Genomic DNA, 19499 nt, shown 5'->3' on the forward strand with positions numbered 1-19499 from the left:
CAGACCTCCTCAGTTCTCAGACTATTAAAGGAGTAATGTTTTTGAGAATAACAACGTTGTGATAGTAACCAGATGAAGCCCTGAAAGAGATGTCAGTGAGGGACAGTTTTCCATTCATCAGCTGTAGTTTTCTGGGAGAAAGAAGATACCATTAATGATTATATTTGGGATCATTTTATGAATTTCAAAGGACTGTCACATATATTATTATTTAAGCCACATGGCATTCTTGTGAGACACACTATTTTCTGAGGCTTAGAGAGGTGAAGTGCCTTTTCCCAGATCACCCAACTACTAGGTGACAATCTGGGTCATTTATCCCAACTCCTGTCTGCTTTCCATGACTCTCCTGCTTCTCACCTCCCCTGAATATTCACCGCTCACCAAATGTCTCTCCTGCCTGAGACCAAAGGTACACATGTTCCGTGTACTATACTCCTGCTATATACCACACACTATTATAGTCTATGATCCTTTTAACTTTTTTTTTGAAATGTCAAACTTACAGAAAAGTTGCAAGAAAGGTACAAAAAACTCCCCTATACCTTTTGCTGAGTCTCCTGATTTGTTTTACTTTTACCACACTTGCTGCATTTTGAGTATGTCCTTTGCCCTCTCCCCTCCCCCTCTTTCATGTACATATATGTGTAATTTCTGACCCACTTGAGAGTGAGTTGCAGGCCTGGTGGCCCATTGATTCTTAACACTTCAGTGCATAGTACCTCAAAACAAAGATATTCTCCCACATGCCTACAGTACACATTATAATTAGGAAACTAACATCGATACAAAACTCCCATCTAGGGGCGCCTGGGTGGCGCAGTCGGTTAAGCGTCCGGACTTCAGCCAGGTCACGATCTCGCGGTCTGGGAGTTCGAGCCCGGCGTCAGGCTCTGGGCTGATGGCTCAGAGCCTGGAGCCTGTTTCCGATTCTGTGTCTCCCTCTCTCTCTGCCCCTCCCCCGTTCATGCTCTGTCTTTGTCCCAAAAATAAATAAACATTGAAAAAAAAAATTAAAAAAAAAAACAAAACTACCATCTAATACAGAGACCCTGTTCCAATTTATCAGTTGGCAAAAAAAAAAAATTATCAGTTGGCATTCTAACGTAAGTTAGCGCCTTCCCACAGGGGAGGTGCAGGGAGAAAGGGAGACAGAGGATCCAAAGAAGGCTCTGTGCTGACAGCAGCGAGCCCAATGTGGGGCTTAAACTCACAAACCATGAGATCATGACCTGAGCTGAAGTCGAAAGCTTAACTGACTGAGCCACCCAGGTACCCCTGTATATTTTTTTAATGTTTATTTATTTATTTGGAGAGAGAGAAAGAGTGGGAAAGGGAGAGCACGAGTGCAGGGGGTGGGGGCAGAGAGAGAGAGAATCCTAAGCATCCTGTCAGCACAGAGCCTGACACAGGGCTCACGAACCCTGAGATCATGACTTGAGCCAAAATCAAGAGTAGGTTTCTTAACCAACTGAGCCACATAGGTACCCCAAAATGAGAATTCATGAAGGATTTTTTTAAAGTTTACTTATTTTTAAGAAAGAGAGTGTGAGTGGGGGAAGGGCAGAGAAAGAGAGAGAATCCCAAGCAGGCTCCATGCTGTCAGTGTGGAGTCCAACGTGGGGATCAACCCCATGACCCTGGGATCACGACTTGAGCCTAAATCAAGAGTCAGACACTTAACTGACTGAGCTACCCAAGTGCCCCATGGATTCTGTATATTGAAAAAAAAATTTTTAATGTTTATTTATTTTGAGAGAGAGAGCACAAGCAGGGGCAGGGCAGAGAGAGAGGGAGAGAGAGAATCCCAAGCAGGATCCGTGCTGTCAGTGCAGAGCCCATCGTGGGGCTTGACCCCACAAACCATGGATAATGGCCTGAGCCAAAATCAAGAACGTCGCTCAACTGACTAAGCCCAGGCACCTGGATTCTGTATATTTTTGACATGTTCCCATCATTCTTTGAGCCCTTCCTCACTTTACAGCATAACAAGATACTCCAGGCTCATCTAGTACTTTCAGGCTGATCAGTCCTGGTTCTTTTTAGTGGAAAATGATATTTAGAAACCAAGATCTGGGTGCTTGGTGTGCTTGCAGCTATTGGGTTATCATTGCTTTTAGGACCTCACATCAGACAGAGTTAGAAATATATATGTGTGTACACACACATGCACACACACACACATCTATTTATATTAAAAACATGAGTTGAAACTAGGTACCCCAATTCTGATCTAATACCATGGGGTTTATTCCCTTTCCATAAATGTAACTCCTTTCACTAACCTCGACAAATATGGTGCCCATTATCCTCAATATATTATCTATTTTCTTAATTCCTTTACTTATAATCAATTTCCTAACCACACAGGCCATCTTCTCTAGCCCAGTTCACCAAACATGCCAGTTGACTCAGCCAAATCTTGGCCCCAACTCTGCTGACCATGTGGTCATCCATGTGGTCTCCATCCAGATCAAAGGGAAAGAGGACAGGAAGAGCACATTCCATAATTTTTTAAAGGATTAGATTTATTGAAGAGTTTGTTTTCATCACACAATGAAATCAATTTCACAGTCACTCAGATTTTCGTCATATAACCTAGAGACATCTGTTCCAATAGTAGAGCACTGTTTATGTGTCCAATAGAGTTATAGAGACAATATTTATGAAGTTTTTTCTAGATTAATCTGAAAAACAAATTATAATATGTATATATTCATTCATTCTGAATTTTTAAAGCTTTCTCATAATCTATTTTATATTCATGCTAACTTTTGAAGATGACAATGTAGAAGCCCCTTGCCCTTACCAATAAGTTTGGAAACAAAACTTCAAAGAAGATATATTGGAGACTGGTTGTTTACCAGACCATTTTCTTTTACTTCCTGTGTGCATAGCTTGACTACATTTCCCAGCCTCCCCTGCAGTCAGATGTGGTCACATGACAGAATTCTGGACAGTGGAATATGGGCAAAATTGATGAATGTCATTTCCAGACCTGGCCCATAAACCTTCCACACAATTCTGCAGGCTCCCTGTCTCTTCCCCCATCTGCTGACTGAATATAGGGGATACTGTAAAGGATTTCAAAGCCTCTAGCAGTTAGCAGAGCCACAAGATGGACAGTGCTGGGTACCTGATTCACCCCATCAACTGAAGGCCATCAACTGAGCATCAGTATTGAACTCTCATGTGAGTGAGAATGTCAACTTCTATTGTGACGAGCCATTGAGACTTGGGGGTTGTAAGTTACATCGATAGATCACCCTACCAATACAGAGAGTAAATGAATTGCCCAAATTTGTCCTTTAGAAGCAATGAAGTATCGGGTGCCTGGCTGGCTCAGTCTTAATGTGGGTGACTCTTGATCTCAGGGTTGTAAGTTCAAGCCCCACATTGGGTGTAGAGATTACTTAAAAATAAAAACTTAAAAGAAAAACGGGGCACCTGGGTGGCTCAGTTGAGTGTCCAAATTTGGCTCAGGTCATGATCTTGCAGTTCAGTTCATGAGTTTGAGCCCCACACTGGGCTTGCTGCTGTCAGCATAGAGCCTGCTTCGGATTCTCTGTGCACTTGCACTCCCCCTGCTTGCTCACGCTCTCTCTTTCTCTCTCTCTCATATTCTTTCTCTCTCAAAAATAAATAAACATTTTTTTAAAAAAAAGCAATGAAGCATAATGTTGAATGAAATCTTCTGAGGTTGAATGAGCCCTACCTGAGGGCTCTTCCCATCAGATAAGACCATGTACATGCATTTGATACCTCAGGACACTGTAAAGTGACATTTTCCTCCTTTTCCCAGATATATATTAGTGCCTCCCCTTCTCCCTTTTCTTTTCCCAAGGGGACTGTGGCCCAGAGTTTGCTCTTTCATGGGCTTATCTTTATCAGATGGAAACATCGGGTTTGTCTAACACCTGATCTCTGGCAGAGAGAGACTTACCCAGCCTGTAGAGGTGAGTATCCCCAAGGAAAGAGGACAGTCCTACTTCCTACAAGTGGACTCTGTGGTTGGTGTGGAGGTGGTGACAAGGCCTGTAGTCTCAGGATAGACCTAAATCCCAGGGGTTCATGTTGATTTCTTCCTCTGAACACAATAGGCCAGCAGCAGTTACTGGTCACATACACATCTTGGCTTTTCATAAGCTGATAATTACTGGTTCAGCAAGTTAACACAGCCCAAGCTGCTAGAAATTTAAATCTTCCCAGAAAGGGTATTCCTCACCCTTCTCCCTCTAGGCAAGACAAGGTTTCAAGATTTGAGAGAGTGAGAGAAGTCAGGTATAGTGGGAGGAGAAGATGGAGAACAATGCAACTAAACGAGGGAAAGGAAAACTCAGTCTGGAAATGTGGACACGAAGCATCAGAAGCTTTCCTAATATCACAGTCCAAATTACAGAGTTAGAGTCACACAGTTATATTTAGAGCTAGGCAAAGCCCCAAGGGTCGCCTGACCTTCGTTTCATACGGAGGGAATCAAGGACCAGAGTGATTAAGAAGCAGGTCCAAGGTCACAGAAGTAGTCAAGGGTAGGACTAGAACCCAGACCTCTCAAGTCCCAGGCCAGTGCTCTTAGTACTTTCCTTCTCTGCTTGCAGGTCTGATGGGAGCCACTCAGTTCTAACAGTTGGAGCAGCAGATGTAATTAGGATACTAAGTGCTGGAGAGTGTGCTCCCTGAGGACCTATCTCTCCATGACCTTGGCCAACCCCCAAGCCTCCCTGAAAGCCTTTCTCTGCTTCTACCAGAAGCCAGCTCCCCTCACCCACCAGGGTCTGACACAAACAGTCTGTCTGGGGTGAGTCTCTCAATTCCAAGGTGAAGCAGGAGTGGGAACATCTCCATTTAGAATCCCAGAGTATCTGGGAAGGGAAAGTCTCCAGACTGGAAAGGCATGGAAATTTCCCTGAACCCAGAAGCATGCTTGGAATAGTATCAACTGCCGCATCACCACTCCAGCCCAGCCTTGTTAGTGAGGCAAGCCACAATCAGGAGATAATTAGCTTGCTGTTATTTATTCCCCACACTAATCAGCAGCCCACTGCTTGCACAGTGGAGAGGGCTCCCGCCCCCAGAGCTGTGGGGGTTCTCAGGGACCTTTAGTTACCAGCCAGGAAACAAGTAGCAGACAAAGGGCTGGGCAGAGGGGGAGAGGGAGGAGGAGACCACAGGACCTGGCGCCCGCGGGCTTCCCGCACAGCACAGCACGCAGCTCCCTGGGGAGAGGCAGCCCTGGGATCACCAGGAGCCCCAGGCAGTGCTACACTCCTCTGCGTTTTGTTCTTGGGGTTGGGCTCTGGTCGATAAAGGGCGGCCGGCCTTCAGCTCCTGTTCTGCCTCACTGCAGTCAAATTGCCTTTTTCCAAGGCGACTTTCAAAAAAAAAAATGACATTTATCAAAGCCTGCTGAGTGGTGACCTTGATGGGAGGGAGAGAGGGCGGGTATACTGTCTGTGGAAGCAGGCAAAGAAAATAAGAAAAACCCGGAGGGAAGGAAATGCTTTCAAACCTCAAAGTTTGGGGAACAATCGCGGATTGATGGCTGTAGGTTTGAGGACAGCCACTCCATGATCACCAGCACTCCCTCCTGCCTCCTTCCTCATCCTCACCAGCACATTCTTACTGGTCGTCCCTGTCTTTCCAGCCCGAAGAGGAGACCAAAGGTGCTCCATTCAAATAGCAATCTCTGGGAAGGCCTCAGACCTGTGTCTTGATAACTTTGTGAAATACTGAACCTTCGATCAGTAGCAGCTCCAAAATTTCTCTATAGGACAGGCTAAGAGGCCGCCCATTTGGTTGGAAGGTGGGGAGTAAGGGAAGGTGAAAGGCTTGTCCTGAAGTTATGTTTGCATAGCAAGTACCCTGGGGTTGCTCCCATATATTGTACACCTGTTTGGAATAGTGTAGATAAAGCCCTCTCATGACACATCCTGGTGCCATTGCCACATAGGATACCCCAAAGAGGACTTAAGAGACATCTGGTCAATCTTTGTCCCTACACAGGATTCCCCACAAGTTTGCTCAAGTCTCTTTTCTGGCCTCCTAAGCCCTTTGTACCCTGGCTCATATATTATCTGTCATTAAGCACTGTGGCCACCTGTGTCTGTTTCCTTTGCCAAACCATGACAGTTGAGAACGGAGACTGTTTCTTATGTGTCTACCTTTGTATTTCACTTTTCTACTCCTTTTCTTTAAAAAAATTCTTTTTTATTTTGAGAGAGAGAGAGAGAGAGCACAAGCTGGGGAAGGGCAGAGAGAGAGGGAGCGAGGATCTAGAGCGGGGCTCTGTGCTGACAGCAGAGAGCCCAATGTGGGGCTTGAACTCACAAACCATGAGATCATGACCTGAGACAAAGTCAGATGCTTAGCCGACTGAGCCACCCAGGCACCCCTCTCTTTTCTATTCCTAAACACTCACAGGATTTCTTGCTATATGCTAATGAGGTGTGTGTGATAAAATGAATGAACAAACACATGAAAAGATATCCGTGCAAAGTAGTCATCTGGCCCCTGATTGAATGCTTTCTCTGATGGGGCGATCATTACCTCAAGATGGAAACAATCCATTATTGGACAATTGAAATGTCAGCAGATGTTTCTGTCCATGGGACAGAAATCTGCTTCTCTGACACTTCTCCCCAGTAGAACAGATCTTTCCTTTAGAGGCCCTAAAGAACAGAAGTCCTCAACCTAGGATTCCATGCATGAGCCTTCTAAGATCCCTGTCCCTAAGAAATGTGTATAAAATTTTGTGTGTCTGCTCATGTGCTTAACTGAAGAGAATCCATTGGTTTCACAAAGGAGTCTGTATCACCAAATTTTAGAGCCACACTGCATTTGTTTACCCCCTCCTCCTCATGGAAATGTATACTAGACAAACCAAGGGGCCTCAAAATGCTTGCTTTTTTTGATTTTCCTTCCTTCCTTTTCCAAAGAAAGCAGATCCCAAAGTTGTCATGTGTCATGAGCAAAATTAGCTCTGCTACTCTAACCACAGATGATTGGATGGGGATTAATTCACATACTGAAGTTGACCACATATGGGTGGGACACACAGGAGGCTGAAGGAAATGGTTTGATAGGAATTCTGCTCGAAAGGGTTCTCCATGTTAGATGGCAGCAATTTGACTCATCGCAATTCTCTTACTGGGGAAGTAGACATCCTTGTGGTACCCACAGAAGGTGGGTACTTTGGGGGCTGCAAGCCTCTTTCTGCCATTTCAAACCACTGTTTCAGTTCTCCAAACGTAGGAAGCATTGGGTCCACAGTGACTACAGCTAATAAAGCAACTCCCTAGCTACAGTAAACCTCTGTGAGGTCCTGCAAGAAACCTCTCTTCTGAAAACTATGAGGTATGACTCTTCTTTTTGGTTCCAAACATTCTAATATGCAACCATTCAACTTTCCAAAGGGGTTATTATGACTTCCTCCCAAAGTAAAAGGTCTCATTGCTAAGTCATCCCTCATGTACGAGCTATGATAGTATTCACATATACTCTCATTTAATCCTCATGAAACTCTTCTGATAGTGGTTCTCCAGTTTGGGGGTACCAAGAATCACCAGGCTTCATCTTAAGTACAGATTCCCAAGCCCCCATCTCCAGAGGTTCTAAGCAAGTCTGAAGTGAGCCTTGAAATCATCTTTTCCTTTAAGTTCTTTGGAGATTCTGAGGCAAGCAGCCTGAGGCCCACCCAAGGAGAACACTGCCCTAACATGTAATGTTTCCCAACTTCCCTGATGATCAAAATCCTTCCCAGACTCCTCTCACGAAATTTCTGGGTCCGCAGATCAGGGGCTCTGGAATTTTTTCATAGAGCAGGTATCATAGCTCCCATTTTTGTATATGAGAAAACTGAGGCCCAGAGTAACCTATCCACAGCCACACAGCTAGTTCACGACAGGGGTGAGACTAGAACCCAGCTCTCTTGACACAGTCCAGTGCTCTTTCTACTGGGACACAAAGGCCATACCACCTACAGAGAGCCCTGAACATAACAGGAGATCGACAGATGTTTGTGAAATTGAAAAGAATCCACATACGTACTTTCTAGGTCCTAGAGGGAAGAAACCATTTCTAAAGCATATTTTCATCTCACTCCATGCAGCCTCACCCCAAGGTACATAACACAGTGGTCTGCCCTAGGGGTTCAACGGATTCTTTTTTGTGAGAGAATGCATTATGATATGATTACTGGACTGTGGTAACATCCATCAGCTACCCTGGCTGCGCTCCAGACTGTAAATGAGCTGTCCAGAGCTGAACTTGATACTCCAGCTATGGTTTGACCCTAAATGAGTGCAGGAGGAGCTCCTTTGCCCCGGGTTTTAAAGGCGCTGCTGCCTGTTCTGGGGAGCTGGAGCTTGCCCTTCCTGGTGGTCTGGTGTGTGCCCTCACAGAAAGAATAGGAACTGACTGCTCTATTGCTGACCCTGGGCTCTCCTCAGCAACTTCAGACTCTACCATGGCTTTCCAATCCTAGCCCCTCCACTCATTAACGCTTATAATTCTGCTAGGCCCAAAGTCTGGGCCTGAAACCCTTGGAGAACATAGGCCACAAATTCAGATTCTGCCCCACCCCACCCCCAGTTCTGTCTGCTTTGTATTATCCCTGGAAGTGTTACGATGCATCGAAAAGAACCCTGAACAAGAATGAAAGATGTAACCCACTCCTACCTCCTCACATTTGTAGAGCATCTACTGCACGTTAGAGGATCTGTTAGGTACATGAACTCATTGAATCCCCACAACCCCATTAGGCAGGTCTTCTGATTGTGCCCATTTTACAGGTTATGTAATAGCTCAAGTCACACAGTGAGTGGCAGAGCTAGAATATTACCTCAAGAAGCCTGGCTCCAGAGACTACGCTCTTAACCGCAAGGCCACACTCCCTCTTCAGGTTAACTCAGCTCTGCTGTGAACCGCCTTGTGAACTTGACTTCTAAGGTAGCTTCCAGCCCCGGTAGTCTAAACTTCTGTCATTATGGGTAAGGGTCAGACAGGCTAACATTATGATTAGCCTTGGAATCAGCTAAGAACAGTATAAGTGGTTGAAAAGCAGAAACTTCAGACATAAATGAATAGCTAAGGACTCAAAAAGCATCATTAGAGGAAAAAGATTAACTCAAAGAGTTAGTCCAATGGACTTAGATAAGGGAGAAAAATCCTTAACGGAAAGTTTAACATTCAGTTTAACCCTAATCCTCCCCCAAATCATAAAAGCACGGACTTCCTAAACAAGAATATTAACTTCCCAGATATAATACAAACTAATCAAGGATTCATAGATAAGAATTACTGATAAGTCTCACATGAGTTAGAATTTAATTTCAGATATAAAGCCTTTAGAAGTCAAAAGAGAGGACCGCATGTACAGGATGAGAAAATATTTCCAGACTGATGACAAAACTTCTTAACGAAAAAAGGCTAAACTCCTTTTGCAGGACCTCCTGGTTATCCAGGTTCACATGGCGGGAGCTCCAGAGAAGCCTTCTTTATAATAGTGCTTGGGAACAAACTCTTCCAATCTCTGGGATGTCTGCTCAGCTGCAGGGTGATTGTGGTCATAGAACCCCACCCCTAAAGGCTGAAATAACATTTTGTACCATGAATTTATTTGTCAGCAATATTTCAAAGACACATTTACCTGATGACTCAGTGCTGGGCTATTTTGAGACATCCATATATGAGTGTCAAAAGTCAAGAAAGTTGTTCATGATTTAGCCATCAGGAGTGATTGCTCCCCTACAGGAGAAGAACCCTGACCAAAAGCACGAGCTGTAAATTGAAGAAGGTGCCCTCAGATCTATTTGACAAACCTGAAAAGCCCTGGACACTGACAGGTGTCTGTGGCACCTCTCTACCAGTCATTCCTTCTCTGCCCATGGTTAACATCCATATCTTGGCAGTTTCTCCAGATCAAGTGGAACTTCTGAGGAAGTGGACAGGGTTGAGGTAGAAATGGGTAAGGAGTAGGAAAAAAAGGGAGAGTCAGATGTCACTTGAATCCCCAAAAAGAGGAAATGTTTGCCTCCTGGGCAGTAAATAATGGGTGGGCCTGCTACAGGGCAAGCTAAAAGGTCAAAAGGGTCAGTGAAATGAGTGATAGCTTAAGGAGGGGGGAGAGATGGGTGGCAACAGGAAGTCTCCAAGCTAAGGACCTTCAGGGACAAACCAAAAATGGTAACATGGGTGACCTGCTAGAGCTCAACCCAATGCTAAGGGCTTAAATTTTAGCCCTTTAAGCAATACTTAACAAAGGACTAATCTTTATTGCCACCCTTCCCAGAAATAGCTTCATTTTAGAGCCTCCTCTTTTTGGAGATACTCCAGGAACTACAAAAATGGTGCTGATATTAGTTACATACCGGGGTTTGCCACAAAATATAAGAATGTTTAGGGGCACCTAGGTGGCTCAGTCGGTTGAGCGTCCAACTTTGGCTCAAGTCATGATCTCTCACTCCGTGAGTTCGAGCCCCACATTGGGCTCTGTGCTCTGCAAGCAGCTTGGAGCCTGGAGCCTGCTTCCGATTCTGTATCTCCCTCTCTCTCTGCCCCTCCCCTGCTCATGCTCTGTGTCTCTTGCTCTCAAAAATGAATAAATGCTAAAAAAATTTTTTTAATAAAAATCTAAAAAATATAAGAATATTTAAAATTAAAAACTTTTTAAAATTTGAATTATTTAAATTTGTAAATATTTATAAGTTATAAAAGATAAACAGAGAAGGAGATCTTGTAAATCTGAATGAATGCTCCAAACAGGCAATACCCTAGAACATGGGAACAGGCAGGTAATTGGGCAAGGTAATCTACGCACATGTTGACAGCAAGACCGAAGGATCTCCTAACTTTTATGGAGAAAACTAGGAGTTTTTTTAAAAGATAACACTTATAAATGATAAAGACCTTTCACAAACGTTAGCTCATTTGATCCCCAAAATAACCCAATGAAGTAGGCTCAAGTGCTTTTATTGTTCCCATTTTACAGATAATGGAATGAGATTTGGTAGAAGAAAGCAAAATACCCAAAGTCACACAGCCAGTATATAGCTGCGACTTGTCCAAGCCCAAACCTTATGCTTATCCTTACTTCTACACAAGGCATTGAGACTAACATATAATAAATGTGCAAATTTAATGCAATTATTAATTAATTAATTCAACAAACATATTTTGAGTGCCTACTACTGGCCAGACCTAAGGCAAATCCCTGCTCTCAAGGAGCTTACAAACTAATGGGGAAGCAGACATGTAAACAGACAAAACAGTAGGTGAAAAGTTCTATAAGGATATATACACGATGTGAAATGGAATCACAGAGGGGCGCCTGTGTGGCTCAGTCAGTTAAGCATCCAAGCATCCGACTTTGGCTCAGGTCATGATCTCACAGTCCATGGGTTTGAGCCCCACGTTGAGCTCTGTGCTGGCAGCTCAGAGTCTGGAGCCTGTTTCGGACTTTGTGTCTCCCTCTCTCTCTCTTTCTCTCTCTACCCCTCCCCCATTCACTCTCTGTCTCTCAAAAATGAATAAACGTTAACGAAAAAAAATTTTTAATGGAATCACAGAAAGGAACACCTAAGTGTGTCCAGAAAATTAGACCACATTGTCCTAAAGAAGGGTGGCCAGTCCGTCCGATGGAGTCTTTAAAGCGGAGTCAAACATAGCTTCTTAATAGGGTGTCTTCCTCCAGTCTTCTCCAGTTCTGATTCTGATGGCCAATACTAGCTATTGAGAAAAGAAAAAAAAAATACTTCTAGAATAGAGAAAACTAAGTTATCTAGTCTCATAAGCTGGTAGACATATCCAGCCTCTTTTGCTCAAATGCTGAACTGACCAAACAACCTTCAAAATTGTATTTAGGAACACTGGGTTGATCCATTCCAGCAAGAGGATATAAATACCCACTATAAATAACCTGTTTATCCTACCAAGGTCTCCTTTTTGTTGTGAATTAATAGTTATTCTGGTCTAGAAAGCAGCTGTGAGAGAGTTAGCATCAGTCAATTCCCCATGCCAGTGCCATCCAATGGAACTTTCCATGATTTTGTTCAATAGGGTTAGCTAGCCACATGTGGTATTGAAACTGAAGAGGCAATTTACGATGCTATTTAATTTTAATTAATTTAAATGACCACATGTAGCTAGTGGCTACCGATTTGGACAGCACAGCTCTAGACCCTTGCTACTCAAAGTGTGGTCTGTGACCTAGCAGGGTCTGCATCACCTTATTAGTTTGTTAGAAATACAGACTCTCAGGTTCTCCACCCTGGGCCTCTTGATTCAGAAATTGTATGTTAACAAGATCCCCAGATTATCCATATGCACATTAAAATTTGAAAATGGCATGGTTACTTCTGGATGAGCTGGGGGGAAAAAAAAGGATTGACTGAGGTCCCTATCTGTGATGACCTCTCCAAATTGCGGACTCCCACACTTGAGACTGGTGTCCAGCATAAGGGGCCCTCTTTCTTTGTATCTGTCTCTCCTCCATTCCTTAAGCATAAAGGGGAAAAGCGAGAGAAAGAAAGAACCTGGAACATGGGGTCTAAGGAAAGTTAGTATAGGATATGGGGGATGGGGTGGGAAGAGTATGTGTTCCTCAGGGATACTTATACAAAGTAAAATGAGGGAATTCCCTGATAATTACTGAATATGGATGATGGGTATATGGGAGTTCATTATACTATTTTCCCTACTTTTGTGTATGTTTGAAATTTTTCAAAATTAAGAAATAGATGTGATTTCAAAGAAGATGTGTGTGATAGCTTCCAAGATGGCCCCCAATGATCCTCTCCTTCTGGTATCCATGCCTTTGTGTGGTCTTCTTTCATACTGAATCAAGCCTGGTCCATGTGACCAAGGTGGAGATAACAGGTGTGACCTTGGAGAGCCAGGTCATTGTGACTTCTGCCTTGCTCTCTCTTGGATCTCTAGCTCTAAAGGAAGTCAACTACCATGCTGTGAGGACACTCAAGCAGTCTTGTGGCAAGGCCTTTATGGAGAGGAGCCAAGGCCTCCTGCCATCAGTCAGCTGCAAGGGTGAGCCATGTAAGCAAGCCTCTGTGGAGTTGACTCTCTAGCCCCAGTCAAGCCTTCCAGTGACTGTACCTCCACCTGACATATGATTACAACAGCATGGGAGACCTGCATGCCATCATTGCCCGCCAAGCAGTATCTGAATCTCTGACCAACAGAAGCCATGACAGACAATAAATGCATATTGTTGTAGTAAGCCACTGAGTTTTGGGGTAATTTGTTAAGTGGTAATAGAGTACTGATGCAATGTCATTTCAATACTTCCTCCTCCCTGAATACTCTCCCCACCTTATCACTGATGTCTCAAATGAACAGGGAAAGATCTTTCACGCTATGCATAAGGTTAACATGCTAATACCCCTTGAAGAGATAACACGTTCACTTAAATTCAACCTAAAACATATGTGACAGATATAAATTCTTTCTTTTTAAAACTCTTAGCAGGCTAATGTATTGAGACATTAATTTCAGTCTCGTTCCTGCTGTTGTAAGAAACTAGAAAGAATAAAAAGGTAATTTCTCCCTCAGGGTCTACCATCCCAAGAAACAGCTATAGTCTTGAGTTATAAAAGGTTTAAACTCTTCTGACATCTCCCTCACTCCACGCCCAACCCCCAACACCAAACACTGGTTAACAGCTTCTTGGTGTTTCAGGGACCATCCTAAAGAAGACCCCCCCACCCTCCTCACTGTCCCCACTCCCCCTCCCGGTTTTATCTTGAGGATTAGGTCACAGAGAAACGATGTTGGAATTGCTCCGTAAGAGGAGGGGAAAGAGCTGGTACTGGTTCAGGAAGAGGGCAAGTGGCCAGGCCTGAGGGATGAACGACTTCCCCCCAGGCGGGGAAAGGTTTTGGAGGTTCCAAAAGTGGAAACCTATTCCTGGCTTGTATGAAATCTGTGTGTGTGTGTGTGTGTGTGTGTGTGTGTGTGTGCGCGCGCGCGCGCGCGCCCATCAGGGGTGCAGTAGGGATCGCTTCATGGGTAGCCTGGGAAAGTGGGATCCCGGGGTCTGGACATACACCAAAGACCACCACTCCTTTACCTCCCTGGCTTGCAGGCTGTGGAAATGTATCCTTCAGTGGTTATCCCAAGAGTCGTGGAATAATAGTAGCAAGACTGAAACAAACACAAAAACAAGGCTCTTCCCCCCAAAGCTTCCCACCCCCAAATATTGAGACTTCACAGCCCTAGAGAGAGAAGTGGGGAACCTCAGAACGTGACTAATGAATTTCCCGCCAACACTGACAGGCGGGCGCTGAGCCAAATTTCTTTAATTTGTAGGATTAAAAGACATGTGACGCTTCCTGCCCCGGAGTCAGTTGCCGCGGATTCATTCCAGCTAGACCTAGTTTCCCTAGGAGAGATTTCGGTAGGTAGAAGCTTGGGGGCTGTGCAGAGAATGAAAGAAGGTGGAGGAAGTGAGAGAGGGGCTAGGGGCCAGAGTCCCTTCCTGACAGTTTCCGTCCTCAGGTCGCCGCCCGGACCCCCTTCCGAGAAAGAACGACCTGGCGCGCGGCCGCCTGTCCGGCTCCGACACAAACACACGCACGTGCGCCCCGCCCCCGCCGCGCGCACGCGCCCCGAGGCTCCGGCGACGGGCGCGCGCGCGGTGCTCGCTGCCCCCACGCTGCTCCCTCGGCTCGGATCGCGGCGTCTCCAGGTCCCCGCACCGCTCCACGCGGGACCCGCGGAGCCGGAGGCGGCGGCCGTGGTCGGTGGGCTCTGGCGGGCAAGGCGGTCGAGGCGGCGGCGCGGCGGAGCGGAGCCCGGCGAGTCCCCGGGAGGCGATGTGGCCGGGCGCGGGCGCCTGCGTAAGGCGGGCGCCGCGACAGGCCGGCCGGTGAGGCGCCGGGGGAGGCCGCGACGGAGCTCCCGGACCCGCCATGGGCTGAGACACGTCCTTGCCGAGCAGGTGCAGTGACCAGCGGTGCCGGGGGGAGCCCGCCCCCACAGGCCCCGGGAACCCTCAGCCCTGTCGGTAGGCGCCCTACCCAACCGGTGCCCTGTTGACCTTCCCTCGGCTCCTCCCCAGAGGCCCCGCTGACCCTGCTGTCAAACCCGCTGCAACCCCTGTGAAACCAACAGCTCCTAACAATCCCGGGCATACTCCCCATCCTATACTCCTGTGACCCCAGCCCGGTAGGCCCGTGTGCTCACCTCCTCCTCTGCCCAGTATTTTGAGCCCACTGCCTGCACAGCGCTTGGGAACTACCCAGCATCTCTTTCTCTCTTCTAGCCCAGCGTTGGGGTGGAGGGGAAGGAGGGGGGGAGGGAGGAGGAAGGGTCCTTCCCTTTAGAGGCTCTAGTGACCACAAACCCAGGCTGTCTCTCTGAAGCCTGTAGTCAAAGTGAGCCTTCCTTCCTTATCCCACCAGAACATGCCCGGGTGACTCCCTCCCAGATCTTGCTGGTGGCCTTCCTCGCCCTTCCCAGTGACACTATGCAACCCCAGCGTGACCCGCGAGGCCTCTGGCTCCTGCTGCTGTCCTTGTTCCTGCTCCTCTTTGAGGTGGCCAGGGCCGCCCGTCCTGTGGTTAGCTGCCCTGCTGCCTGCCTGTGCGCCAGCAACATCCTCAGTTGCTCCAAGCAGCAGCTGCCCAACGTGCCCCACTCCTTACCCAGCTACACCGCACTGTTAGACCTCAGCCACAACAACCTGAGCCGCCTGCGGGCGGAGTGGACGCCCACACGCCTGATCCACCTGCAGTCCCTGCTGCTGAGCCACAACCACCTGAACTTCATCTCCTCTGAGGCCTTTTCCCCAGTGCCCAACCTGCGCTACCTGGACCTCTCCTCCAACCAGCTCCGTACACTGGACGAGTTCCTGTTCAGTGAACTACAAGCGCTGGAGGTGCTGCTGCTCTACAATAACCATATTATGGCAGTGGACCGCTGCGCCTTCGACGACATGACCCAGCTGCAGAAACTCTACTTGAGCCAGAACCAGATTTCCCGCTTCCCTCTGGAGCTGGTTAAGGAAGGAGCCAAGCTACCCAAACTAACACTCCTGGATCTCTCCTCCAACAAGCTGAAGAACTTGCCATTGCCCGACCTGCAGAAGCTGCCGGCATGGGTCAAGAACGGGCTGTACCTGCACAACAACCCCCTGCACTGTGACTGTGAGCTCTACCAGCTCTTTTCGCACTGGCAGTACCGGCAGCTGAGCTCCGTGATGGACTTTCAGGAGGACCTGTACTGTATGAGCTCCAAAAAGCTGCACAATGTCTTCAACCTGAGTTTCCTCAACTGCAGCGAGTACAAGGAACGTGCCTGGGAAGCCCACTTGGGTGACACCTTGACCATCAAGTGTGACACCAAGCAGCAGGGCATGACCAAGGTGTGGGTGACGCCAAGCAACGAACGGGTGCTAGATGAGGTGGCCAACAGCACAGTGACCGTGTCCAAGGACGGCAGTCTTCATTTCCAGCAGGTGCAGGTTGAGGATGGGGGTGTGTACACCTGCTACGCCATGGGGGAGGCTTTCAACGAGACACTGTCTGTGGAGTTGAAAGTGTATAATTTCACCTTGCACGGACACCACGACACCCTCAACACAGCCTATACCACCCTAGTGGGCTGTATCCTCAGTGTGGTCCTGGTCCTCATATACCTGTACCTAACCCCTTGCCGATGCTGGTGCCGGGGTGTCGAGAAACCATCCAGCCATCAAGGAGACAGCCTCAGCTCTTCCATGCTTAGTACCACACCCAATCACGATCCTATGGCCGGTGGGGACAAGGATGATGGTTTTGACCGGCGGGTGGCTTTCCTGGAGCCTGCTGGCCCCGGGCAGGGTCAAAATGGCAAGCTGAAGCCAGGCAACACCCTGCCAGTGCCCGAGGCAACAGGCAAGGGCCAGCGGAGGATGTCGGATCCAGAATCGGTCAGCTCGGTCTTCTCTGATACACCCATTGTGGTGTGAGCAGGATGGGTTGGTGGGGAGATTCTGCCCCAGGAGAGGTAATGCACCCCTGAAGGATATGAGGGGATGGAAGAGAGGGCTGGCTGCCCAAGGGAGTGGGTTCCCCCTGACCGTGAGGGAATTGGTCACGGGTACAATAGCTGGCATAGACCTCAACCAGGGTGTGGCTGCCACGATTTTCAAATATGGATATGTCAAATCCTTAGGCAAGTGCTACACCCTTACCCAAAGCCCTGGGAATTCTCAGTGCGGTGGAGGAAGAGGAGCATGTCTGAGTTGGGTGGGAATGAGGTAGGGGCGGGGGGAAGAGCAGATTCCCGAAACTTTTTTGAGGTCATCCCTAGCTCCTTAAAAGAGAATCATTTGGGGGAAAAAATTTTTTTTTTCTATCTCTGCCCACCCACACCTGCGGTGTTGTGTGTGCTGGGGGTTGGGGGGGATCTTCCATAGGAGCCACACTGGGGAAGAGCTGTAGTATCTTCTTTGGCCAGGAAGTCACACTTCACAGCTGGGGAAATTGGAAACCTTTGGGAAAGTGAGTCAGGAAAATGCTGAGGCCTCAATCAGTAATGCTCCCCAAAGCTATTGTGAGGTTTCCCACTAATGCCTCTCTTTCCCGATGAGTCCTGGGTGGACGGATCTTTGCAGGAGCCTGGCCTGTTGCCTGTCAGATATGGCAACAATGTGAGAGGTGGTATCTGTCCCTTGTCCCGGAACCAGTGGCACAGAGGGATACAGCATGAACGGAGGGGGTCTGCCTCACAGCATACGTGCCATCACAAAACTTGTAGATGGGGGATAAGCTCCAGATTTGCTAATTCCCCGGTTGGTAAACCCTTGATTATCATTTGGTTCTCAGCACCTGTGTGTCAGACCAGGGTGGGGGCTGCCGGAGGCAGAGCTTTCATGGGTGCCTGCCACAGACGTGGGATATGGGGCTGCCTCACACTAGGCGGAGGAGGGTAAATCAGCCTCTATCATGTAGCATCCAGCTGGACGTACCTGATTTCGTGTTTGCCATCTCTTCTCTCAGGCTTCTTAGCAAGTTCAGATGGGATTGAGTTTTCCCTAATACGCTGCTCTGCAATGGGAGGAATCCTGGAAAGTCTGGCCCCAGCTGGGCTAGACTGTGCTTGGGCATGGAGGGAACCAGTTATGTATTTTCTCTGTGTTGACAAAGCAGCCTCTCTTAGATCTCACCCTGCTGCAGAGCCAAAGCACGGGATTTCATTATCCAAGGGGTTGGAATTCTGCCCCAGAATGGCAAGGCGGAGTGCAGCTTAGAGTTCTGCCCCTCTCCACAAGGTTCTAGGCAACCGTGTAACAGACAGTGGCACTGAACTCTCAGAAGGAAAGTTCTGCCACCTCCATCCCTCTCAGCCAGAGGTCTGTGCAGTTGTGGTGGTCAGGCCAGAGGAACTTAAGAACAGGCCCAACATTCCATTCCATCCAAGGCTGCAGAATACTTTGGGTCTGGAGATGACTGCGCCCCTTGACTATACTGCAGGCCCTGGGAGATGGGTGCTCTGAGCTTTGGCAAGGGGACCAGCAGGGCACAGGTGAAAATGTCCTCTGATGTTGGTCTTTTTCAGTGTCTTCCCTTCTCCCAACCAAGTCCCCTGTCCATTGGAAGTCCTCCAGATCTTCTAGCTTTCTGACCTGCTTTTTAGGTTCCAAGAGGTGTCATCGACCTGTGGGTGAGGGCTGCTTGCTAGGAGGGCCTGACTCCTGCTGCCTGTTGGGATTGGGAAAGGGGACCGGAACGCAACATCTTCCCCTTGTCTGTGCCTGGGATGTCAAGACTGCTGTCCGTCCTTTAATTAGTAACCTCGTTTGTTGGGAGAGGTGCAGCCTTTCCCTCAAGTACTTGCATGCTCCTAGGTATGCACGCTTATAGGTACGCATGCACACCAGCACCTTGACTTCCACCAGGACAGTGATTCTTCAGTCCCCACTAACGTCCCCTGTCAGAGTGGGTTCCGCCTATGCTCACAGCTTCATGCACACAGCTTTTGTATCCCATAGGAGAGACAGTGACTGCGCCAGGCTCCCCAAATACCAACTCTTGTACTTTTAATTTCTGAACTCCCTGAAGCTTTACCCACATTTCCCTGGCACCAAATAACTTCTCTGCAAAGGCTGGGGTTAGGAGAACCACAGGTCAGGGCACCTGGGGAGAAGGGCCCATGAGGAGCTAGCTGGGTCTTCAGACCCCTCCGAAACCTTCCTTGGATGAAAGTCCATGTATGTGAGAAATAAATGTATAACTAGGTCAATGACAGACCCAGAAGGAAACTGGCAGGGGAGCAAGCAGCTAGAAGTTGTTCTCCCTGTGTTAACTGCCCCGGAAAGACAGGCGCATGAAGGAAAACTTGTCTGGTTATGTTCCAGAGACTTCTGGGGATTTTGTTAATGGAGCTATAGGAACCAGGCATCCCTCCTCTGACTTATTAGGGAACCTGGGAAAATTTCATCTCCATGCTGCAATTTCCCGCTAGGCACCACCTAGGGCTCTGAAAATCTTTAAAAGTCAAATGAA

At 47.6% G+C, this 19499-nt stretch overlaps 1 protein-coding gene across 1 annotated transcript; it reads left to right on the forward strand.

The window, feature by feature from the left end:
• The first annotated feature begins 15478 nt into the window (after window positions 1–15478).
• On the forward strand, window positions 15479–17142 carry AMIGO1 (adhesion molecule with Ig like domain 1). The gene has a single exon (XM_047082268.1). It carries the CDS (start codon window positions 15479–15481, stop codon window positions 16958–16960), a length of 1482 nt encoding a protein of 493 aa, XP_046938224.1. The 3' UTR covers window positions 16961–17142.
• The last annotated feature ends 2357 nt before the right edge of the window (window positions 17143–19499 follow it).

Source organism: Lynx rufus, unplaced genomic scaffold (assembly GCF_022079265.1).
Source record: "Lynx rufus isolate CCGP_SWC_20201006 ecotype Redwood Valley unplaced genomic scaffold, mLynRuf1.p SCAF_2, whole genome shotgun sequence".
NCBI lineage: Eukaryota > Metazoa > Chordata > Mammalia > Carnivora > Felidae > Lynx > Lynx rufus.